At 43.0% G+C, this 23,324-nt stretch overlaps 1 protein-coding gene across 2 annotated transcripts in view; it reads left to right on the forward strand.

Moving 5' to 3' along the window:
• Positions 1–23,324, forward strand: part of abca3b (ATP-binding cassette, sub-family A (ABC1), member 3b) — a 33,432-nt gene that overhangs the window by 3,674 nt on the left and 6,434 nt on the right. The window contains exons 3-22 of one of the 2 annotated variants that reach the window (XM_061090135.1): positions 1,558–1,804; positions 5,206–5,330; positions 7,359–7,524; positions 8,884–9,143; positions 9,233–9,349; positions 9,815–9,935; positions 12,112–12,285; positions 12,431–12,612; positions 13,889–14,035; positions 14,208–14,337; positions 14,430–14,584; positions 15,789–15,944; positions 16,959–17,169; positions 17,510–17,660; positions 18,078–18,176; positions 19,844–20,042; positions 20,142–20,448; positions 20,536–20,809; positions 21,934–22,138; positions 22,293–22,512. In XM_061090135.1, coding sequence (XP_060946118.1) covers positions 1,558–1,804; positions 5,206–5,330; positions 7,359–7,524; positions 8,884–9,143; positions 9,233–9,349; positions 9,815–9,935; positions 12,112–12,285; positions 12,431–12,612; positions 13,889–14,035; positions 14,208–14,337; positions 14,430–14,584; positions 15,789–15,944; positions 16,959–17,169; positions 17,510–17,660; positions 18,078–18,176; positions 19,844–20,042; positions 20,142–20,448; positions 20,536–20,809; positions 21,934–22,138; positions 22,293–22,512 — 3,646 coding nt within the window. Of the gene's footprint in view, positions 1–1,557; positions 1,805–5,205; positions 5,331–7,358; positions 7,525–8,883; positions 9,144–9,232; positions 9,350–9,814; positions 9,936–12,111; positions 12,286–12,430; positions 12,613–13,888; positions 14,036–14,207; positions 14,338–14,429; positions 14,585–15,788; positions 15,945–16,958; positions 17,170–17,509; positions 17,661–18,077; positions 18,177–19,843; positions 20,043–20,141; positions 20,810–21,933; positions 22,139–22,292; positions 22,513–23,324 lie in introns of both variants that reach the window. The other variant, XM_061090134.1, reaches the window with a different exon arrangement.

Here is a 23,324-nt window from a genome sequence, read left to right on the forward strand (position 1 = left end):
CTGCTTGCGTAGCGACAAAATCAGCTGATGGTTTCAAAAATATTCAGAAATGGAATTGGTTATCGGCTGCATAACATGTTTGTGTGAGGAGGCAGCTGCGCCTTTACTCTTTGGCAACCCGCTGCTGCACAGTTGTGGTAGTCCAGAGACTCAAGAGACTCCATTAGGGCCGGGCAGGAAAAAAACAACTGTTGGTGTTTATTCACCATCTTGGCACCAGAACAGAGACTCAGGGTACATGTTGTTCATGTAATCTTTATTAAGGATGTAATGAACCATCACATCTTATGTACAGGACCCTGTAATTGAGGTTTGTAAAAACATGTCACCAATACAAAGACGTTACCCTGCATTAAATGTGCTTGTTCTTTGTTCAACAGTGGCCTCTAGCCTAGCTTGAACAAAATGTAAGCATGTGGACCATATGTAATTAAGGAAAATATCTATGCCCCAAAATAAATCTTTTACGAGGAACACAGAGATCGAATTCTTCAATAGAATTAGCAGATTTAACAAACTCTCTCTTCTACACTACTGAAGCTTTACAGTTCCCCAGTTGTATGGCAGCATTTGAGACAATTACCCCAGTGTTAAGTTCCTGAAGCGTTATATTCCACATGGAGCCGGTCCCACTGGCATCAGCAGCACCATGGCTCCCCTGAGTTGCAGCGCTGACTCAGGGGAACCAGCAGCACTGTGACACGTAATGACTTCAGAGCTTATAGTAAATGATACGGGCCTATAAATCTCATGAGTCAGAACAATTTAAATCACGATTCCTTATTTGCAAGAGTGTAGACGTGTCGTTTTTTAAAACAATTAAGAAAATACAGTCTGTGTCCTTGTTGTCTGAAAACTAACATCTTTAAAATAAATTAAAAAAAACTCAACGTGTTCATTTCCCCCTCACAGGTTCGCTCAAGACTCAGCTGTACACAAAACAGAATTATGCAAATGTGGACATAATATCAAATCTATTCATGGATTAAAATACTTTATATTATACATGTGCATGCAGAGGGAATGTGTCTTGGGGTTTATTTATTTCCCTGAGTCATAACTTTGATTTAGCGCCGTAAGGAGAGGGTCTGATATTGGCTCCCCTCTGAGATTGACTGTGTAATGTCCTGAAACTGTCCAAGTCACTTTGTCCTCCAATCAGTCGATAGGAAGACGGCGCCATATAAATTAGTCTTTATTTCCACCGTCTGCTTTCAACTCTGGGTAGTGTGAAAAGAATAAATTGATGCTCCGTCTCGGCTGAACATGATTTGTAGTTAGCATTTTCAAAACGTATTAACAGTTTTGAAATGGGGTTGTTTTTACTTTTGAGTGCCGTATTCTTCTTAGCTGTGTGTTTCAAATGAGGTTTTATTCTACTTCTATTCTAACGTAGGTTTCTAGTTTTTTAGAAGTAATCTGTGAAGCATGACATGGTTCATTAATGTCAGTATCTTCTCTATCTGCTCTTCATGTTCATTGATACAACAACATGTTCGCTTATATCCCCTTCAAAATCTCATTTAAAAAATGACTGATCATCTCTTTATTTCCCAGAAACGTCAAATCCTGGTGACTCTGGTGGAGATACTCCTGCCCCTGCTCTTCTCTGGCATCCTCATCGTGCTGCGTCAGAAAGTGCCTATTGAGGATTACCCGAATGCCACGGTCTATGGGAGCTACGCTGTCGACGACCTCCCCAAGAAGTTCATGCAACGCATGCAGCTGGCCTACGTGCCCGGTAACTCCAGTGTGGTGCGCCAGGTGGCGGAGGACGTGCGAGCCAGACTGTCTCTCTCCTCAGGTGGGTCATAGTTGGGAAGGAAATGGTCACCGGGTTCAGTTCACATGCAAATGTGTAGTGTTGCGGGTGGAAATCAAAGGCAGGAGGCGTCGTTCTCAAGTTAAAATTAAGCAGGTTTATTCAGAGGTCAGGAAACTGCGGTGTCTAGCAAATGATCATGCGTGGGCCCAGGCATGGGCCTCCAGTCCTACGCAGTAAGCTGCACAGGAAAAAAGGCGTTTTCACAAAGTGCGCACATCGTTTATATATCGATATACTGGGTGTGACAGAGGTTCTTGTACGCGCGGCCTCGTTGGCTGGTTCACAATGCAGTCCTGCCTTCCTGGCTCGTTGGGTCCTCCTCCTGGCGTCATGCTGAAAACAGCCTGTATGATTAACACATGTCAAGAGGGGGACCGTTGAGATAACACTACAACTGTTCCCTCAATTTGAATGATGTACATCTTCTCGACTCAGGCACAAGGTCAGACACAGAGCAAAACCACAGAAAGTGCAACGAGCATAGCAACGAACTGGTATCCATGCACATGAGAGAGGACGTCCCAGAACCAACACAATGAAGCGATTCATGAAAAGAAGATATGAAAGCCTGCTCTAAGTCTAATCTGTCCGCTGTGGCAGACTCCCTTTTTGATAAGGAGTCAAAGGCAGGAGTTGAGAAGAAGAACCACATGTCGTACTGTGTGTGTGTGTGTGTGTGTGAGGCAGGGAGGGCCAAGGTCCGCTCATTATCCTTGTGTGTGTGTGTGTGTGTGTGCGTGAGGTGCATGCTGAAGTTGAGAAGCAGAAGAATAATGTATGTGCGTTTACGCTCAAAGGACATGATGTGTATCTGACTACACGTTAAAGTGTGTGTATGTGTGTGAACAGTTGTGTATTGTCAATAGTAGGAATAGAAAAATGTGCCATTGGCCTGTCAGCGTAGCAACATAGACTGGAAACAGCCGGCCTGGTTTCATCTGAATAACAAAATCTGCCTAACAACACATCTAAAGCTCATAGACATAGTTGTTACCTCCACTAAGGAGCACAGGTTTTTACCCCTGTTGGTTTGTTAGTTTGTTTTGTAAACAAACAAGATCACAAAAAATCGACTGGACAGATTATCACAAAACTTGGTGGAAGGTTGAGGTATGGCTCTGGGAATAACATAGTAAATTGGGGTGAGTCTTGGAATGTTTTTTAGGGACTTTCTTTTAGTTTTTTGGGTGACTATTTCCCCAGGGAATAATTCATGTATTTAGATGACAATAAATCCGGCCTTCAGGGGACTAATATCTATATGTGTGCAATTTGGTGTAGCTTGATTGAATTTAAGGTGACTATTGGGCCTTGGTGGAGGTATAAACTCTACATTATAGTTATTTTATCTTCTGTAAAATCCGAAATGTTGAAATACGGTGTCAGGGGTTTTGTGTGGATCTATTTCCTCCTGATTTCAGTCTTGAGGCTCTGCTCCTCGAACAGGCTGTAGCCTTATATTTACAGGTCGTCGGAGGAATATGGATCTTCTAACATTCACCATGACAACAAATCAGAGCAAAATGTCAAACTACTGCTTTTAATATGGACATTGTCTGAATGTATCACTTCTTGAGTAAATGTCTAAGAATATTGATTCTTGGAAGACAATGGTTTTGTTAGTACAAAACAAACCATGACTCGTATTCATCATGACTAAAGCATATGGTCTGCACACACGATGGGAGCTGTTACTAGACCATTATAACCAGTGAAACATATACCTGAGCCTGGACACCACTCTTAATTCAGGGCAGACCTGGGAATACTGGTTTCTCTAGAAACAACCCACAGGAGATTAAATAGACCACACCCTTCTCTTGTGTTACACTGTATCGAGAGGGACGGAGAGGAGACACGGAGCCTATTGTAGCACAAGAGTACACTCCTTCTCTTTCTCTTACTGACAGAAGCACCCACGCCCTCTCTGCACGACCAGCAACCCAGATAAATAATGCGGACAGTTTAACTGACCGGTGTTCACACTGGCTGTTTACATATTTTAGGCATCGGAAAGATGCACAAACAGCAGCAGGGTGGGCCTGGCGACTGATTCTAGGCAGCAGGTAGACGGATCTGAGTGGCTGGAGGTTGTCCTGTACACAGCCGCATGAGATCCCAGTTCAGCCATTAATGAATAATTTAGCCCGTCTCCGTGCTCACAGGGAAAGGTGGAGGGGAATCAAGGCTAGTTTTTTATGCAACCTACATCAAACCAGAATATGTGTTTTGACTAAAGTAAGGGCTTCTTCGTGGAAATCCCTCATACACATGTAGATGCCACATCCAGCCAACAACAAATTATAATTCTGTTTATGTGTTGTGTTTTTTTTTACCTAAACACAAATAACGGGGGATGTCTTTCTTTGAACAAATTCAATTATGAGCAATTCTTTCTCAACAAGCTGATCCACAGTTTTTTTTTACAGCTGCTTTCCGAAATGAATTGAACTCTGGACATTCTCCTGAATTTTTTGGGATGGGCTGTATATATAAAGAAAATATAAACTTAGATTCAAGAGCTTTTTGAGATAAGGGCTGACACTGATGTCAATGTACTGTTAATAATGCTCTACCCAGACGCCACGCTTCGGACATTTTCCAACACATCTAACCTGAACTATCTCCTGATGCGTACTTCATATGTGAAATGCAAAATCTGGAATATCCCCCAGGAAATTGGGTTTGGACACATCTGAAAACAGCCTATTTCACCCCTTTGCAACTGCCAGATACAGCTACAGTCTGGGAATTACGAGCTGGTAAAGTTAAGAGCTGTGTGTCGAGTGCCTGGTGTGTTTAACAGGTTTTTGTCCTTTACCTGTTTCCCTCTGTGTGTGTCATATTTCAAGTGTTTGCTTAATATGACTGACCCAGATTTAACCCTGGGACCATTGTCTAAAAATGTTGTTCTCTGCATGACTCAGAATCAATAGCCTCACGTGTGCTTGATAAGTAGAATAAAAACTGAAATTGAGAAATTCAAGGCTTTAGAAATTGCTGTAAAGACAGTTTTTTGGGGGTTTTTTTCAGGTCGATTTGTGTTGGGTTTGTTACAGTGTCTTCTTTGTGTGTCAGCCTTGGAGGTTTCTCTTCCCTTTTTTATAATAGCTAGCATATGTGTCAAATAAAGCAAGTATCTGGGCCTGTTCAGTTGCACTTTTTCCTCCACCAGAATTGACGAGTTTTAATGAAAATATTGGCAAAAGATTTACGATGAAGGCAGGATGTTTTCTCGACCAACTTCCCGACTATCTGAGAGTAACGAGCACCAAGGCAGGGCAATGAGACACAGGCATGAAAACAGATGTATTTGACATAAAAAGCACATCGTGACCAATCCAATATTCTTAATATCTGTTTGTGTGTTTCTTTTCTAGCGCGTGGATTTGAAACAGAGGAGAGTTTTGACCAGTACGTGAAGCATGACCCTCAGTCAGGGAAGGTGCTGGCGGCGCTGGTGTTCGAGCACGCTTTCCACGACGATGAACCGATGCCTTTAAAGGTAAAACACACACTGACACACACTTGTCAATTTTCCCAGTGCCGGTATGGGCGCATTTGCAGCACGTTGTCTGTGTTGTTGTCTTGTGATTGCTTCAGGGACACTGCAGAGTCTTTTTGATACATCTACCTTATCTGTATTTTTTGTTTTATTTTAACAAAAGCATAACCTCATACTGTGTACGCTCAGAATGTGTGACAACTAATACTGATTCAGACAACGTGTTTTCAGAAACTCCATTTGTTTACATGTACATTCAACTGGTGCCTAAGCTATAGAGGGAAAATCTTAGAGCAAACTAGGGACGGGAATCGGCAGGGACCTCCCGATACGATACTATCACGATACTTAGGTGGCGATACGATATGTATTGCGATTCTGTAAGTATTGCGATTCGATATTACGATTTCCTGGGATTTCTTTTGGTTATTTTTTTTTATAAATACTGGACCATGGAAAAATGTTGAATTATACCTTCAAATACAACACAGTCAAATTCACTTAGAGCTTTACCAGTTTTATTTCAAATATTAACATTAACTTAATGACTGCCGGGCAGCCAATAGAGAAAATAAATAAAAATGTGCCCTATTATTATATAGCCCCTGTCAACTGCACACAAACTGACAGATTAAGAAATGTATGCCACCTAGGCTACTTTTAAACAATAAATAAAAGTAAAATAAATTAAATAGAATGGATAAAAGTTTACTTAAAATATAAACTTTGAAATAAACAAAAAGTAGGCTATTGTTGTTTGTTCGATGCAAAGCTAGTGCTTGGGTATGTTTAGATTCTTGTGCAAAAACAAGAGCTGGTCAATATGCTCTGGGTTGATGTTGCCCCCCCCATATATCCCCACCGTATAAACCAATAAATATGTTTTAAAAAATCGATTTGGGAGGCAGCATGGCGATTTAAAATCGTCATTCACAAGAATCGCGATTTCTAACTGAATCGATTTTTCCCCCCATCCCTAGACCAAACCTGGTCAAATAAGATATGACGGGATTATCTGCTGTCAATATACATGAAGTAGAATGAAATCAGAGTTGAAACCTTTCCTCCAGCCTAGCAGGAATAACGGAGGACAGATGAATTCATGTGTTTATCCAGTGTGGTCCCGCATGGGAAAAGCTTTATCTGGGTGTTAGAGGGATCTGACAGACTTAATAGGTTTGAAGACTTCCCACTGCCACAGCTCACAGCAGGATGGAGTTACTCCCACAAGAGAACAATAATAAAGCATTTGACGAAAGCAAATTGCTTTTCCTCACTCTTCTGTTTGTTCCAGTCATATATAGATCAGTCAGCCATTTATCACAGCTTTAATAATCAAAGCTGAGAAGAAAGAGGAGCCAAAGTCTTTTTCTCCTTGTTATCGTTTGGATACAAGTCAGTACGACTGCGATCATTCACTGTGAAACTGAGATACTCTGCCATAAAACATATTTATTATTTGTCCCTTCTTTTCCATGTCATATTTATGTTTATTTCAATGTTAAGGGATCAGTAAAGACAAGCCAAGTGCATGTACCAATGTATATATATATATATCGTCTTACGCTTATCCCAGATCAGGTGACTGAGGCAGCTGGCTAAGTAGGACATCCCTCTCCCCAGACATCCTTTCTAGCTCTTCCTGAGATGTTCCCAAGCCAGATGGGATATGTAGTCCCACCAGCGAGTTCTGGCTCTAACGTGTGGTGACCTCCCCATTGGACATGCCCAATAAACCCCCAATATAAGGCACCCAGAAGGCATCCTGATTAGATCCTCTAACCTCCACAACTCTCCGCTCTTCAACAAGAAGACTCTCTCCGGCTGCTGCTCCCAGCTGCCTCACCTCTCGCCTGAATAATGCAGAGGACTTGTGGCTGATTTGACCGTGTCTGTGTAGAGAATCTCCCGCTGTGTGGTGCATGTGTGGAAGGCAAACTGCAGTTAATCTCCATCGCCAATTCTCTAGATTTTACCCGCAGGTCATGTCTGAAAACGTCCTCTTTCCCCTCTCTCTCTCACACACAGGTGCGCTACCACCTGCGGTTCTCCTTCAGCCCGCTCAATGCCCCAATCAAGGAGAAGTCCGAGCTGAACCCGAACAGTGACCTGGACTGGCACACACACCGTCTCTTTCCCCTTTTTCTAATGCCAGGGCCGAGAGAGCAGCATGACAGTGATGGGGGCACGCCAGGTATAAAATCCTCATATTTCTTTCAAATAAGCATTAGTCCTAAACATGATATTTTGATGCTTGGACAGAGACTGTGATTTATGAGAAGCTCTTAATTTCCCACTATCTCTCTCGAGCGAGAGCCCTATCTTCAGGCTGTGTTTCCACGGCAACCATCTTTGGCACGATCAGGTTACAGCACGGCCTTTCATCATTTGTGAGCCATTTGTTAAGTGTCAGGCACCGTTCAGGTGACATCGCATGCTCTTAAACTTAATCCTCAAATGCAGTGGATATGTCAGGTTTAAATTATGTGATTATGATTAACCGGGGATAAGAGGCGACACTGCTCTGTTGTCACCAAGAAGCTCTGCAAATCTGTCTCATAAGCTGCTTTTAGAGAGGCGGTGGACAAGTGGCAGAAACTTGGACTTTGGGCAGAAAAGGTCTCTGGTTCGTCTCTGGTTCGACTCCACGGAGAAACAACAAAAAGACGAACCTGGATTGATCTGTCCAAAAATCCAAGAGGATTCTCCCTACCCTGTCTAGTGCCCCTGAGCAAGGCACCTTACTCCCCCAACATCTGCTCCCCGGGCGCCGTACATGGCTGCCCACTGCTCTGTGTGTCCTGCACCAGATGGGTTAAAAGTAGAGGTTAAATTTCCGTCCTTGCATGAGTGTGCTTGTGCATGTCTGTGCATGTGTTTGGGACAAATAAATGTATCTTAATCTTAATCTTAGAGAAGCACTGAACTCTGTAGTTCCTCCATATTTTCTCCGGAGAAGGTGCTTGTGTGAACGCAAATTTTGGAGACCCTCTGCTGTTTCTGAGGATTTTTTCTCCCTTGCCTCCTAGTATGTGTGACAACAGCAGGGAATCCCCAGCTGGATTCAATGCGAACAAGTGTGTGTGTTTGTGTGTGTGTGTGGGGGGGTTTGTTGACGATTCTCACGTGTGACCGACGCAAATAAGAAGAAAGCAAGAAATCCAAATATCTCCGTAGCCAATTGTCCAGATTTGACCCGCAGGTCATGTTTGACAAAAAAACTTTAATGAATTGCCAAAGGTGAATGCAACTTTAATTGGATGCGGAGGCATACTCCAGAAGATGAAGTTTTCACAGCAGCATTAAATACACCAACAAGCTTTTTGGATCTCATATATATGAATGTCCAACTTCCAAATGCATCATCACTCACCACTGCAGCTCCACTTTTCTGCCTCAAGGGCTTTTACCCATTTTAATGTTGAGCTCTGGAGAGACTATGGGACTTTGTGGAACAAGGTCACGTAGAAAGTGGGTTTGCTCCACGAGAAAATCCTTGGAACCCTGATACAGTATCTACAAAATTGAATAACTGCTTTTTTATTTTTCAAAGGTTATAATCGAGAGGGCTTTCTGGCGGTGCAGCATGCAGTGGACAGAGCCATCATGCATTCTTACAACAGCACTGCTGCTGCCCCTCTGCTGGGACAGGTCAGAGTGGTCCTGTCACGGTTTCCGTATCCTGCCTTTATATATGACGTCTTCATCCTGGCCATTCAGAACCAACTGCCCCTACTTATGGTGCTCAGCTTCACGTACACATCCCTCAACATTGTACGATCCGTCGTGCAGGAAAAGGAGAGGAAGCTCAAGGTGTGTTTCTGTGTCTCTGCGTGGGCTGCTCGGACAATTCGCAATACAGTAGAGCCAGCCAGTCTGATCCTTTGTCTCGTGCATTTCAGGAGTACATGAGGATGATGGGTCTCAGCAACTGGCTCCACTGGAGTGCCTGGTTCCTCCTGTTCTTCCTCTTCCTCTCCATTTCCAACTTTTTTTTTACCCTGCTGCTCTGTATCAAGGTGAGTTTGTGTGACAGATTGTCATCAGTTAACACAATATTTCCAACATGTAATGCCATTGCCACATATTCAAGCAAAGGAAACTGCAATAAAAGGATTTTTGGAGGCTGATATTAGGGAGTAAAAATTCCTATTAGAGTGATTCCTTCAAAGTCCCTATGACAATGAAATGTAATCACAGATTTGTTTTTACAAGATATACAGGATAGTTTACATTTGAACCATGACCTGTTTTGTACAAAACTAATAATAAACATTTTTGTTGTTAACTTAAATGCTCTTCTTTTCTGCATTGTTTATTCTGTTAAAAGTTCATTTTGGCGTATGTTGGCAAACATGAATTAATATGTCTGTGAAAGGGAAATATCGGCTTCAGTACAGTTGAACAGTAACTTGATGTCTTGGTTCAGAGGCAGTAAACATGTGAGTGATAACTGAGCGCTGGATCTGAATGTGTCGTTTCAGGTGAGCCCTAACGGCGCCGTGCTGAGCTACAGTGACCCCACGCTGGTCTTTGTCTTCCTGCTCGCATTCACTGTGGCCACCATCAACTTCAGCTTCATGATCAGTGCCTTCTTCTCACGAGGTGCGTGTTTCTGTGTCCTCCTGCGCTTTCATCACGTCTTCGTGCTTTGCACTGCACGTATGTTAACTTCAGGAGCAGCAGGCTGAAATGTTCAGTGCGTGCAACAGTGCGTGGTCTCTCAGATGTAGGTCAAAGTGTTTGTTTTCAGCTTTTCTCTGATCCAAAGCGTAAAAGCAGCAACAAAGGGCTCTTGAGCTACAAAAAAAACCCTCCTACACAAAGTTATATGGTAATTATTGTTATTAACCCTCTGGAGTTAAATCAGGTTGATGATTCTTGTTTGTTTTCAGGTCCAATGTGTTGATATACTATGTCAAAGTAAAATTTGGTGCTGAAAAAATATACCAAAAATAGGAAAGGGTGTTTTTAATGTGACACATAAAAGCAAAATTAAAAACAAGCCAAAATACCCCAAGACTCCTCAGGGTTGATTACATAATGTCCCTCTATGTTTGGGTATATATTTGATCAATATTAGCTAATCCAGGCAGCACATTTAGAAAGGTGCCATGTCTCGGTGAAGAGAAATGCATTGTTAGCAAGTTCTTAGCAGTTTCCACCTGCGTCTCAGCGTTATCACAATTCCTCTCCTTCTTTGTGCATTTCACTCTTCCAGAATTTCTCGTTCAAACCTGCGGCCCCCCCTTCTAAAGAGGCTCGGATTGCACTTGCTTGCTAGTCTCTTGCAAAACAGCCAAGGGCTTATTGCAACAGCAAGTACGATTACGTACAATCGTGATTGGTTATGTTTAAGCTTTAAAAGCCTTTTGGTCCGTAGGGGCAGAGCAGAAGAGAAAAGCTAAAGTTTTACAATGAGGTTTTTAATTTCTCTCTCCATTAATTTCGATGGTAGTTGTGCCCTGTTGTGCCCAGGCTGTTTTCCTTTATTGCTTAGACATAATGTGGCTTAGTCCTGCTAGTGTCATTTTTATGATCGGGCGCTGGCGACAGACATAGCCAGAGGCATTATGGGTGCTGGTGGTCTGGCCGTCCTTTTGTCCCACTCTTGAGAACATAATGTTTCAGGAATGTTGGGAGAATTTCTTGGTATAAAGGTTCACCTGGGCTCGATGACAAACTGATTTGACTTTGGTCGTCACAGGTCAAGGTCACTGTGACCTCATCAAACACGTTCTTTGCCACATTAATATAAATAACTCCAGAATGGTCTGAGGAAGTTCCTTCAAATTTGGCACAAATATTCACTTTGCCTCAAGGAGCTTTTGTTGATTTTTGCATAATTCAGGAATTCATATAAAATAATAAAATAAAAATATACTTACTGCCTTTTTATTAAATCCCATCTTACTGTCTTTACCACATATAATAAATGCATCTGTTCAGACATGGGTCTAAACTGAAACTTGACATCCTTTCTTTTTCCTTGTGCTACTTTTAGCCTGATTAATTGTCCAACTGTAAATCATTGAATCAGGACCGTTTAACTGAGTGGATTAAAGAAGCAAAAGAATCCATTTACAAATGTTCTTTTCTCTGTGACACTTTAAAGAAATATGAAGTTGCTAAAACACAAAGAATGTTACTGACGAAGCCCGACTCGGTTTTTCTTGTCAATGATGATGGAAGTGGAAAGTAGGGCTTTTACAGAAAATTGGCCAAACCAACAAAAAGGACCCTTAAGTGCCTTCAGTGGACTATTTCTTTCTGGCTGTGTTGGTGTGTGCAGCTGTCTGAACACTTCTCCCACCGTACCCTACTCTTTAGAAACCGTTAATAGCTCTTGATCAATGGTCCAGAAAGGCTCAAAATGTCACGTTGTCTGCCACAAGTACCACTTCATGCTGCACAGAAATAGAAGTAAAAACACCTTTCAAAGTCTCTCCTTCTTTCCATCACTCGCCCTTTTCCTGAATTTCTCCCCCATCCTTCCTTTGTCCTCTCAGCAGCTCTCACAGAATCCGTCTGTCAATCAGAGAAATAGATTTTACCGCAAACATATATTTTGTCGCATATAAATGTATCTCTCTCAGCTCTACAAATCCATGTGTGGTGCTCATCTTCTTCACGCTTCATCTGTGTGTCTGACAGCGAACAGACAAGACGAGAGCTTGTTTCTTGGTCAAACATCATCTTCTTTATTGCTACATGGATCTCGTTACTTATCAACATCACATTACATTATCCAGTGTTTCTTTCTTGTTGTGTCTCTCTTTAGCCAACGTGGCAGCAGCAGCGGGCGGCTTCATTTATTTTCTGAGCTACTTGCCTTATTTGTTCCTGTGGCCACGCTGGGACTTACTGAGCCATGCCCAGAAGGTGTCAGCCTGCCTTATCTCCAACGTGGCCATGTCCATGGGTGCTCAGCTCATTGGAATATTCGAAGGCAAAGGTGAGCCTCTCTCTCGTGTTTAATACAAATTAATAAAAGATGTCAAACTGCAGCCTGTAAATATGGAGCGATTCTTTGTTCCTCTAAGTCTTTTTAAAAACGGAGTTATCTTTGAAGTTAATCTTGTCTTTCTCGTCCTCCACAGGCACAGGAATCCAGTGGTCGAACCTGTTTGACTCTGTCACTGTGGACGACGACTTCTCCATGGCCCAGGTTATGGCCTTGCTGCTGTTCGACTCTGTGCTTTATGGGCTGGTAGCCTGGTACATGGAGGCAGTTTTTCCCGGGGAGTATGGAGTGCCTCTACCGTCCTACTTCTTTGTACTGGTAGGCTGTTCACCAAGCCGCTCACGCATGCATGCACACACATACATTAACTGAGGATGTAACCAAATACAGATGCATTAGTGTGAGCATGGACAGATAATGCAATAAAAACAGATATGGATTCTACAGATAATTGCAAGCAGAAGGTCCTTGAACCACATTGCGTTTGTCCCAGTGTCCCAGTGGCTTTCCTCTTTACAGCAGAGTCAGTCACAGATTCAAACATGAGAAGTCAAATTGAGAAGTGCAACGAAAAAGAAGGAAGTCTTGTGCGAACAAAATATCACCTTAATCACCTTTCCCATTTCATGTATTAGTTAAACTTGTGAGATTGGATAGTTTGTATTTAACTATGAATTTACTCACATTTAATGGGTTTGGTCAAGAGATGTAGTTGAAAAGTTGTTTACCTTTGTTATCCCAGGATTTCATTTATTTTCGGCTCAGAGACTTTGTTATCAAATGATGAATTTATTTTTCCATTTTTCTTTTTCCCCCTTTATTTAATGAAGAACGACCCATTCAGCTCCGATGACAGCATCAGGTAGTTGTAAGGTCATGGCTGATGTCTCCCGTTTAGTCTGCCGTAGATTAAAGAAATTCCTGCGGTCAGAGACAGAAACGGTCTGTGATGTGGTGACAGCACGGGGGATTGAAAACGAGAGGTCGCAGCTTATCGGCCAGAGGAAATCGTTGGATTCAGCCAAGGAGAATAACAGGAAAAGTCCGAGTCTTTTCAGCCAACACAAATGTTTATCTTTATAAGAACTGTGGACAATCACAAATGGCCGTGCCTTTTACACATACACAAAAATAAACACTTTCTACTCTATTTCCCAGGATTCAGGGTGTGGATTAGACTCTGACGCACTTTACTCTGTGACCATTGTGTGTTTGTGGGAGTGAGATAATGTTTCTACAGCTTCGAAAGTGGAGGAGTAGCTCTGGTTTTTAGGAAGTGCAGCAGGGAGTGAGGTTGAGTGCGGAAACAGTTCTGTGTAGCGAGTGTATGTTAACAATGTTAATGTCGGCCCATTCTCTCTGTCTAGCGTTTTTATGACTGGTCTAGTTCCTCTGCCTCCCTTGTAGCATCCTGTGATTACCTTGCTTCATTCATATTGTGCGAAATATGCAGTGTGCAAAATGAAATGCACCAATATGTTGGAAATATACGCTGATATTATGATACCATTTGTAACGAAAACCTTTATTCTATCCCTCATCTTTCCTCTGCCTCTCCCTCTCCTTCAATTTCTCTCGATCTCCACATCGGCAGCCTTCATACTGGTGCAGCAGCCCTCGCATGGCTCTCGTGAACGAGAAAGAGGAAGAGGAGGATGCAGAAAAGGCTCTGAAAGGAGAGTTTATAGAGGAGGAACCAGCTGGATTAGTCTCTGGGATCAAGATCAAACACCTTGTTAAGGTGAGCAGCAAAAAAAAGAACACTGTGGCCCAGAGAGTCAGCATGACCCCTTGCTTAGATTGGTGCAGGTGGCATACACGGTCGTAACAAAAATCTATTGCAGCAATTAGACGGTACCTTTATTTCCTCTTAGGATTTGCATATAAAGGTTTTGGGTTTGTTCTCTCGATAGGAATTCCGAGTGGGCAACAAGACGCGTACAGCGGTGCGGGATCTGACGCTGAACATGTTTGAAGGACAGATCTCGGTGCTGCTGGGACACAACGGTGCTGGGAAGACGACCACGCTGTCCATGCTGACAGGTGAGCAGGATATAGAAAAAAGCAATTTGCACACAGATAAGAATAGATGCCACCTACACGATATTAACCCGTATTTATGCTGGTGTTTGCAGGTCTGTTTCCTCCCACCAGTGGCAGGGCCTACATCAACGGCTACGACATCTGTCAGGATATGTCCCTGATCCGCCGCAGCTTGGGACTCTGTCCCCAGCACGACGTTCTGTTTGATAACCTCACAGTCAGCGAGCACCTGCTTTTCTTCGCTCAGGTACTCGCACAATCACGCTGGTATACATGAAACTACTACACAAACATGCACACCTACTATACAGTTACAATGGGGTCCAAATTCTGAGACCACTTTATTAGATGTTTGTGTCACTATTAGGGATGGGGGGGAAAATCGATTCAGTTACGAATCGCGATTCTTGTGAATGACAATTTTATATCGATATGCTGCCTCCCAAATCGATTTATTTATTGGTTTATACCTGGGGGGATATATTGGGGGAGCAACATCACCCCAGAGCATGTTGACCAGCTCTTGTTTTTGCACAAGAATCTAAACATACCCAAGCACTAGCTTTGCATCGGCTACATGCAAACAACAATAGCCTTCTTTTTGTTTATTTCAAAGTTTATATTTTAAGTAAACTTTTATTCATTCTATTTAATTTACCTTTTATTTATTGTTTAAAAGTAGGCTAAGTGGCATACATTTTTTAATCTGTCAGTTTGTGTGCAGTCGACAGGGGCTATACAATAATAGGGCACATTTTTATTTATTTTCTTTATTGGCTGCCCAGCAGTCATTAAGTTAATGTTAATATTTGAAATAAAACTGGTAAAGCTCTAAGTGAATTTGACTGTGTTGTATTTGAAGGAATGATTCAACATTTTTCCATGGTCCAGTATAAAAGAAATCCCAGGAAACCGTAATATCGAATCGCAATACCCACAGAAATCGTAATACATATCGTATCGCCACCTAAGTATCGTGATAGTATCGTAGCGGGAGGTCCCTGCCGATTCCCGTCCCTAGTCACTATACATTCTCTCAGCTAAATCCTTTGTTGTTCCACACATAATTTCCAAATTATACATTTATTTCATGTTTTTTTAAAAAGACAAAACTCCATTATTATAATTGGCCCTAGTCCCCCCCCCCCACCACTCTCAAAAGGAAAAGCTGTACAGATGATGGATAGATGAATGAGTATTATAATATTATTTCCATAACTGTTATTGTAGCCGCAGCAGTTTTACTGTACCAAGAGATTAAATTTAGCATAAACCTTCCACATTAGTTTCATTAAGAGCATTTTTTTTCTGGGACCTCCATCTTGGTGTCCTTCCACAGTGGATTATTCTATCAGCTTATTGCTATTTTTCAGTTCTTCTAAATACTAAACTTTCCCATTTGTAGAGCCTGGTAAATGCTGGTGGTTAACTCTATTTGTACTTGTGTCTAGTTGAAAGGCTACTCCAAAGAAAAGATTCCAGACGAGGTGGACAGAATCCTCCGTGTCCTGAACCTCGAGGACAAGCGGCACGCTCGCTCCAAGACCCTCTCCGGTGGCATGAAGAGAAAACTCTCTATTGGCATTGCCCTCATTGGAGACTCCAAGGTAAAAATAATTTAACTGTAAAACTGCCGATAAGCCTCAAACATTGTTATTTGTCAGAACTGCCTCGTACCGCTAGATACTGATGCAACATATTATTAGAAAGCTAAGATTCTTCCAATGATGTAAGCCATTTCAAGATCCGATCACCACAGCCGGTACAATTAACGTCTCAGTCAAGACACTAACACAAAAAAAACAATCACAAAGTCGACGTCACTCACCTAAGAAGCATCATATTAATCCACAGATCGATAACATTCCAACGAAAACAGTCTTGGTACAAAGGTCCAGACGATCCAATCCAGTAACATAATCTGTCCAAAACACACTATTACATCAAAGAATAGCCACAGTCAGCTGTTGCGTAATCTCAGCGCAGCCAGCATCGAGATGTAAACAACATGAAAGATGTTTATTGGTATAAATATTAAACCACATGACTGGTTTCGCCTCCTTTATATAAAAGTATGATTTTGAGTTTAAAAGTAGCCTTTTTAGCCTAGTTGGTTACCATAGTTCCAAATGGCCTTTGTGGAAAACGCCTAGACATGCCCTCAGGAAAAAATCTGTGAAATATTCATTTTCTGTGGTATTGTTATCAAATTTGAACTTGTGCTAGTCAAGGCTTCATGCTCGGGTCCCAGTGTGTTTTCCAGCTCATAAGTCCCAGCTAGAGTCATCTGCAGGCATCTGTTTAACAAAAAATATTCAGGCGGAAATAAAAACCTTCTACTTCACTGTGTTCCAACTGCTATTACTCAATGTCAGTAGCACTTAGACTTCTGACTGTTTGGGGGAAAAGTTCAGAATGTTAACTTTCAAAAGAGACCAAGATCATGCATGTACTCCAAATGGTTCAAGAACAGCTTTCAATTTACATTCGGTACTCCTCAGACAGGCATTTTAGGCGAATCTCACCCGCTGCTTATGAGGCTACCAAGCATTATTCAGCGTCATTCATTATGTCATATCTCTCCACCTCAATGGACTCCTCTTATCTTCACCCATCTCTAGGTTGTAATGTTAGATGAGCCCACATCGGGTATGGACCCCTCAGCTCGACGGGCCACCTGGGACCTCCTGCAGGGGGAGAAACGGGGTCGCACCATTCTGCTCACCACGCACTTCATGGATGAGGCCGACCTGCTCGGTGACCGAATCATCATCATGGCAGGAGGGGAGCTGCAGTGCTGCGGGTCACCGCTGTTCCTTAAGAACAAATATGGTAAGTGGAGGTTGATGTCGAAATGGCTGCGGACCATGTCCTTCTCAGAGTTGATCGATTTTTGGAATGGTTGTTAAAAGACAGCTGTCCCTTTTTATAGGAGCTCACAGGAATTATAAAAATATATAAATTCTTGTGAACACGATATCAAGCATTGTACAAACATTCAGTTGGACTCAACGATGACCTGATTAGATTCTCGTGGTCATGGTCATGGTGACCTAACTTGTATTATCAGATGTCGTTCTTGCTCGTGAGAATTGAAAATCTAGTGATGAAGTGGAAACACGTGATCACCATGACTTATTACAGCGGCTTATTCATTTCCTGTGCTCACCAGGTGCTGGCTACCACATGGTGATAGTGAAGGATGCTCTTTGTAACGTGTCCGAGATCACCCGCCTTGTCCACATGTATGTTCCAAACGCCACGCTGGAGAGCAGCGCCGGAGCCGAGCTCTCTTACATTCTGCCCAAAGAAAGCACCAGCAGGTGAGTCAGTCTGGTCTTTGTTCCTCTGTTGAATACTCACAAAAACACAGTGGAAAGAGTGAAGTGGTCTAATGGTTCGAACCAGCACTAACCAGAAATCACCTCGGCTCGGCTGAACCATATGACTAAAGGATAATGACTCTGGCTTCTGTGAAAAGAGACCTTCACTTGAGAATTGTCCCAGAATGAATCAGGAAATCTATAAAAGAATATGAAATCGCATCCGTTTGTATTTCCTACCTCACAGTGGCCTTTCTTTTTCTCTCTCTTTCTTCTCTTGGGTTTTTTATTATGATATGATTATTCAATGAATTTTGGCAGCTTTAGATTCAACAATAGCTTTGCTGAGTGACAGCCTTTATTTCACTGTGTGTAATGTGTTTCCCGGAATTTACTCTTTTGTGAATGACTCCTCAGTTTTGAGCTGCTGTTCGCTGAGCTGGAGATGAACAGAGAGGAACTGGGCATCGCCAGCTACGGAGCCTCTGTCACCACCATGGAAGAAGTTTTCCTCAGGTAGGAGAAATAGCACATGGGAGGTCATGGGGATCATTTTCTTTTATCAGTAGAATCTGATTTGGGAGTAACTGTCTGGCACAGCAATATCAACCATGAACCTGAAATCTGCTATTGAATCAGCTGTTTCTCTCAGTACCCAGGGGAAGACTTGAGATGGTGGTAGAGCTTTAACTGTCATGGCTCCTGTGGGATAACTGTCCTTTATCAATCAGTCACGCTATACCTCAGTGTCGTCTTTATAAAGATTAATAGGGCCTGAGCTCTGACCTGAGGCCCTATTGAAATTGTAAGGATTATTATTTATATTATTCAGGCAAATTAATTGGCTTTCTGAGAGCTTTACCATGCTCAAATTCTTACCAAAATTTGCAGAAAGTTAGAAAGTGGTGAAAATTTACGTATTCTGGAGGAATTTTCAATGGGCGTCCAGAAATGGCTCAACGGTGCCCCCCGAGACCCCCGGAATGTGTTCACATTGACCGATCTTCACAAAAATCGATACACAGGTGTATCATGACCAGACAAACAAAAAAGTCTCATATTATTATTATTATTATTGCAGTTTACAAGGTGAAACATTTAATAGAATATTAAAGAGAAGAAAAAAACATTTTGTGGAGATAAACCCTGCGGAGTCTCTCAATTTTAATAAAGTTGTTCCGACTTTCAAATGCATCTATTTTTGGAACATTTAAACGGTTTCTATCCCAGGTTCATAAAATCCCTTTTCTCCTTTTGTACACAAAACCACATCAACTCAACCTTAGTGTAAAATGGAACAATTTGCAGGTCTTAGTGTACACATCTCAGTTCCAGCTGCCTGCTACTTAATGAGCATTTATTTCTGGCTCCCGTCGACTCGACGTGCGTATCTGTGGCAACGAGCACACGAGCGCATCCACTGCAGACGGCTGACTCTGCTTCACTTGCACGAGTGTATGGCATCGCAACAGGCCTCATTATTTACGGATCACACTGAGAGGCTATCTCCGTGTTCTGGTCGTCTACGCTACACAGCAAACATCAAACATGACCCACAGAGAAAGCTGCTGTTTCAACTTTTTCTCGTTTAGCTCCCGTCTCGAGTTCAGAACATTGCAGCCGAGAACGTGACTTGTCTTTCAGATAGTAGCATTCCTACCATTTAAAATGGTTTTATTGTTCCAAAACATCTAATGACCAACAGAAGTAAGCTGCAAATGTGGCATTGCAGGCAATTGCCATTTTGGAAATATGATGTTGTAGAGCTCAGTTTATTCACAATTAGTTTTTTCATTCCTTAGAAATAAAGATGTGAAGATGTTTGCAACTAGGCTCACAAAGGCACAGTGAACCTGGCAGGACGAGCGTGTCTAATATAGTTGGATCGGCCTTGGACGGGATGATCTCAATGATAATTTAATTATAAGGCCTATAAATAGTTTTATTTGAAAGCAGCCCTGGTTTGCTTTTCTTCTTTTATTAAAAAATAAACAGAGGGAATGGATTTGCACAGCTAGTGTTTCTCGTTAAACAAACTAAAAGAAATACAAATAAATCAATCTTCAACTGTATATTCATATACAGTTTTTCTAGTCAGTTGCTGTCAAAACTGCAGACTTCAATTCACCTTTTAATGCTGTTTTCTGTTTGTCTCCTTAACCCTTTTTTCTGTATGTGCTCAGAGTGGGAAAGCTGGTAGATTCCAGTTTGGACATCCAGGCTATCCAGCTGCCCCCCCTTCAGTACCAACATGAGAGACGGTCCAATGACTGGACCACAGACGACGCCAGCAGCATCAGCGGCATGACCGATGTCACCGACTTCACCGACAGCGGCACTCTCATCTCAGAGGACTGCTCCAACATCAAGCTCAACACGGGGGTGAGACAAAGAGGAACCAACTGCTTTTTTGGTCGTTTTTTTTAATATCGTTCACATGGCTCACATTTCACTTTCCCTTTTTTCTCCCCCCGTCCCCAGGTCAGACTCCACCTGCAACAGTTCTATGCCATGTTCCTGAAGAGGGCGCTGTACAGCTGGAGAAACTGGAAGGTGATGGTGGCTCAGTTCCTGGTTCCTTTGGTCTTCACTGTCGTGGCCCTAGTCGTGGCGCGCACTTTCCCCAGTCACGAGAACGCCCCTCAGCTGAGGCTGGCCCTCAGCCGCTACGGCCCCACCAAGGTCCCTCTGGCTCTGCCGCCCGGGGCCAGTCCCCTGGCTTCTGCTCTGGCAAACGCATACACCTCACAGCTCTCCGCCCAGCTAGGCCGACTCGTCAACATCACCGGTGAGCCGAGAGAGAGCGAGACATGGCTTGTCTGCTCGGTTGAGTGTTTACTGACCACATGTCCTCTCTCTGTTCCTCTCCCTTCAGACTTCACTGAATACATCCTGACCCAGGCAAAGGAGGAGGGAGGCAGCTTTAACGAGCGCTGTGTGGTGGGTGCAGCCTTCCGTGGCCACAGCAGCCAGTTCACTGAAGCCACGGCCTACTTCAACAACGAGGGCTACCACACACCTGCCACGGCTCTCATGATGGTGGACAACGCTCTGTTCAAACTGATAGCGGGGCCGAATGCTTCCATAGAGATGGGAAACTACCCCATGCCGCGCAACCTGTCGGAGATCGCCCAGGGCCGGCTGACCGAGTGAGTGCAGGGGGGGGGGGGGGTGAACAATTAGCCTGATATCAATACTATTGTCTCCACCAGGTAGGGTATGATATGAATCTGTCGGACGTGGTTTCTCGCAGGAAGAGGTTAATGAGTGTTAATGGTCGCCTGCCAAGAGTGTCTGCCATTGTTGCATTTAAGAGCCATGACTTTATACTACGCCCTCTGAGCCATGCCATTTCTTTAGCGTAGAGCAGGGGTTTTCAACTGGTTTTGTCCCAAGGACCACGATGCTGACTAGAAAGTAATCCGCGGCCCACTGATGTTCCTACGTGTGTGTGTGCATGTGGATTGAAGGAAGTTTAACATTTGGTTTTCCATGTTAGTTTTGTTTAAAAACCTTAAACAAATCTAGATATATCTACTTAAAAACCTCAAACAAATCTAGAAAAATTTGTGAAAAAAACAACAAAAACGGTTGATTTTCAGTGCTTACGAATTGAAAACAAAATTAAAATGCAGTTTGTAGTTGTACTGCATCTCAGAACCATATGTAAATCAGAATATAACGTTCATGACTTAAATGTACAGACTTGTAGCTGACATGTTGAGAGAACGTTAAAGTCACAGCGATCAATAACAATCAACATAAACTGGGGCTACAGCTGAAGAGGGAAGATGACAAAGTAATGCAGAATATGTCACAAATGATAATCATACAATATCACACAAACAATTGAGGCCTACTTAAGTTTAACCTCATGATCACCAGCACCTTTATATTATTTTAGACATATTTTTTCTTATTTTAGATATTTTTCACGATATTCAAGAGTAATCTGGAAATGTGTTGAAATATCAAAGCGAATTTCGCGGACCCCCTGCAATGCAGTTGCGTACCACCAGTTGAAAACCCCTGGCGTGGAGTGTACGCCACGGGGACATGCTCTCGGTGGGTGGTGTGTCGGGCTGGCCTTGCATGCATTAACTAGGTGTGGGGAGAAAAGAGCTAGGAGACAGATTTTCAACACATCATTGTCCATATGGCCGGACAAGGTTATATTCTCTACATGAATGTGATTCTGTCAATCATCAGCCAGTTTCCACCTCCTCCTTTCTTCTCCGTCCTAACCGTCTTTCTTTTTCCTTCCTCCTGTAAGGGGGAAGACGGGCTTTGCCATCGCCATCAACCTGATGTACGGCATGGCCTCCCTCTCCAGCACCTTCGCCCTGCTGCTCGTCACCGAGTCCGCCATCAAGTCCAAGCACGTGCAGCAGGTCAGCGGCGTCTACCTGTCCAACTTCTGGTTTTCGGCGCTGCTCTGGGACCTGTTCAACTACCTGCTGCCCTGTCTCCTCATGTTGGTGAGTTCTGACATCTGATGACGTGCTGGTACTAGTATACTGAGACTGACAGGTTGGAGATTGGCGAGATTTGTCCTGGTTAAAAATACAGTCTGCATAGATCTGATGATTGAATTGTCCTCGCTGGTGTCTTGACTTGTTCTGCGGTCTTCAGGTCGTATTCCGGGCGTTTGCAGTCAAGGCCTTCGTAGAAGATAACCACCTGGTGGATGTGTTGCTGTTGCTGTTGCTCTACGGCTGGGGTGTGGTGCCTCTTATGTACCTACTCAGCTTCTTCTTCTCCTCTGCGGCCACCGCCTACACTCGCCTGACCATCTTCAACGTGATCTCTGGCACCGCCACCTTCCTGGCTGTCAACATCATGGCCATCCCAGGTGAGAGGAGACCCTGCTTTCCATCCTAGGTAGACATTGACATAGTGTCTCAGTGCCTTAGTGGACACAACCTCACCTTTTCAGATAGCTGTAAATCAGATCGAGTCCCAAAAAAAATAAACTCCTGACTATTCTGTAGTTTGTCCAAATATCTTTTCAGGTGCAGCCAGTTCTTCTTTTCTCCTATCTGTCACTCACAGGTTCTCTGGCTCTTACCATACTTCCGACTCTCTACTTGCGCTCCTGCCTGAGCAGTGATAACAGTAATTGTTGGCAGCGTCACAGATTATTTTCCCCTCTGTCCTTTTCTACTGTGAAAACAGTGCGAGACACTTTCGAGTCGTTAACAGGAATTTATTTCCTCTGTGACACATTAGATGAGCTCTTAAGAACTCGTATAAATAAACTAAGCGAACTAAGCAATGCTTTAGGATGACTAACTCAAAAGGTGCGGAAAGATGCACTATAAACAAACATGCTAGCCTTGCATGTAAAGACAACTCATAATCTATAATCACTTTATTCCATAATCAATCCTCTGTAGGTCGCGCCGCTAATGTTGTGAATGTTAACATTTTATAGCCCTCAAATTGAATAGGACCCTTACTTTTTCAAATGTAATTTCCATTCAAAATTGACTGCTTATACTCAGGGTGGATTTAAGGGGTTGGGAAAATAACGTTTTTTTTTGTTGCTAATTACATCTCGAGTGGAAAGGGAAACAACACGGTTTCCCTCCTCTAATAAAACCTGCTGTATATGTGGATATGAAGCCAGTGAGGGAGCATGTTCTCGAGGCCTGTGTGGAGAGA

This window comes from Limanda limanda, chromosome 17 (genome assembly GCF_963576545.1).
Source record: "Limanda limanda chromosome 17, fLimLim1.1, whole genome shotgun sequence".
NCBI classification, from domain to species: Eukaryota; Metazoa; Chordata; class Actinopteri; order Pleuronectiformes; family Pleuronectidae; genus Limanda; species Limanda limanda.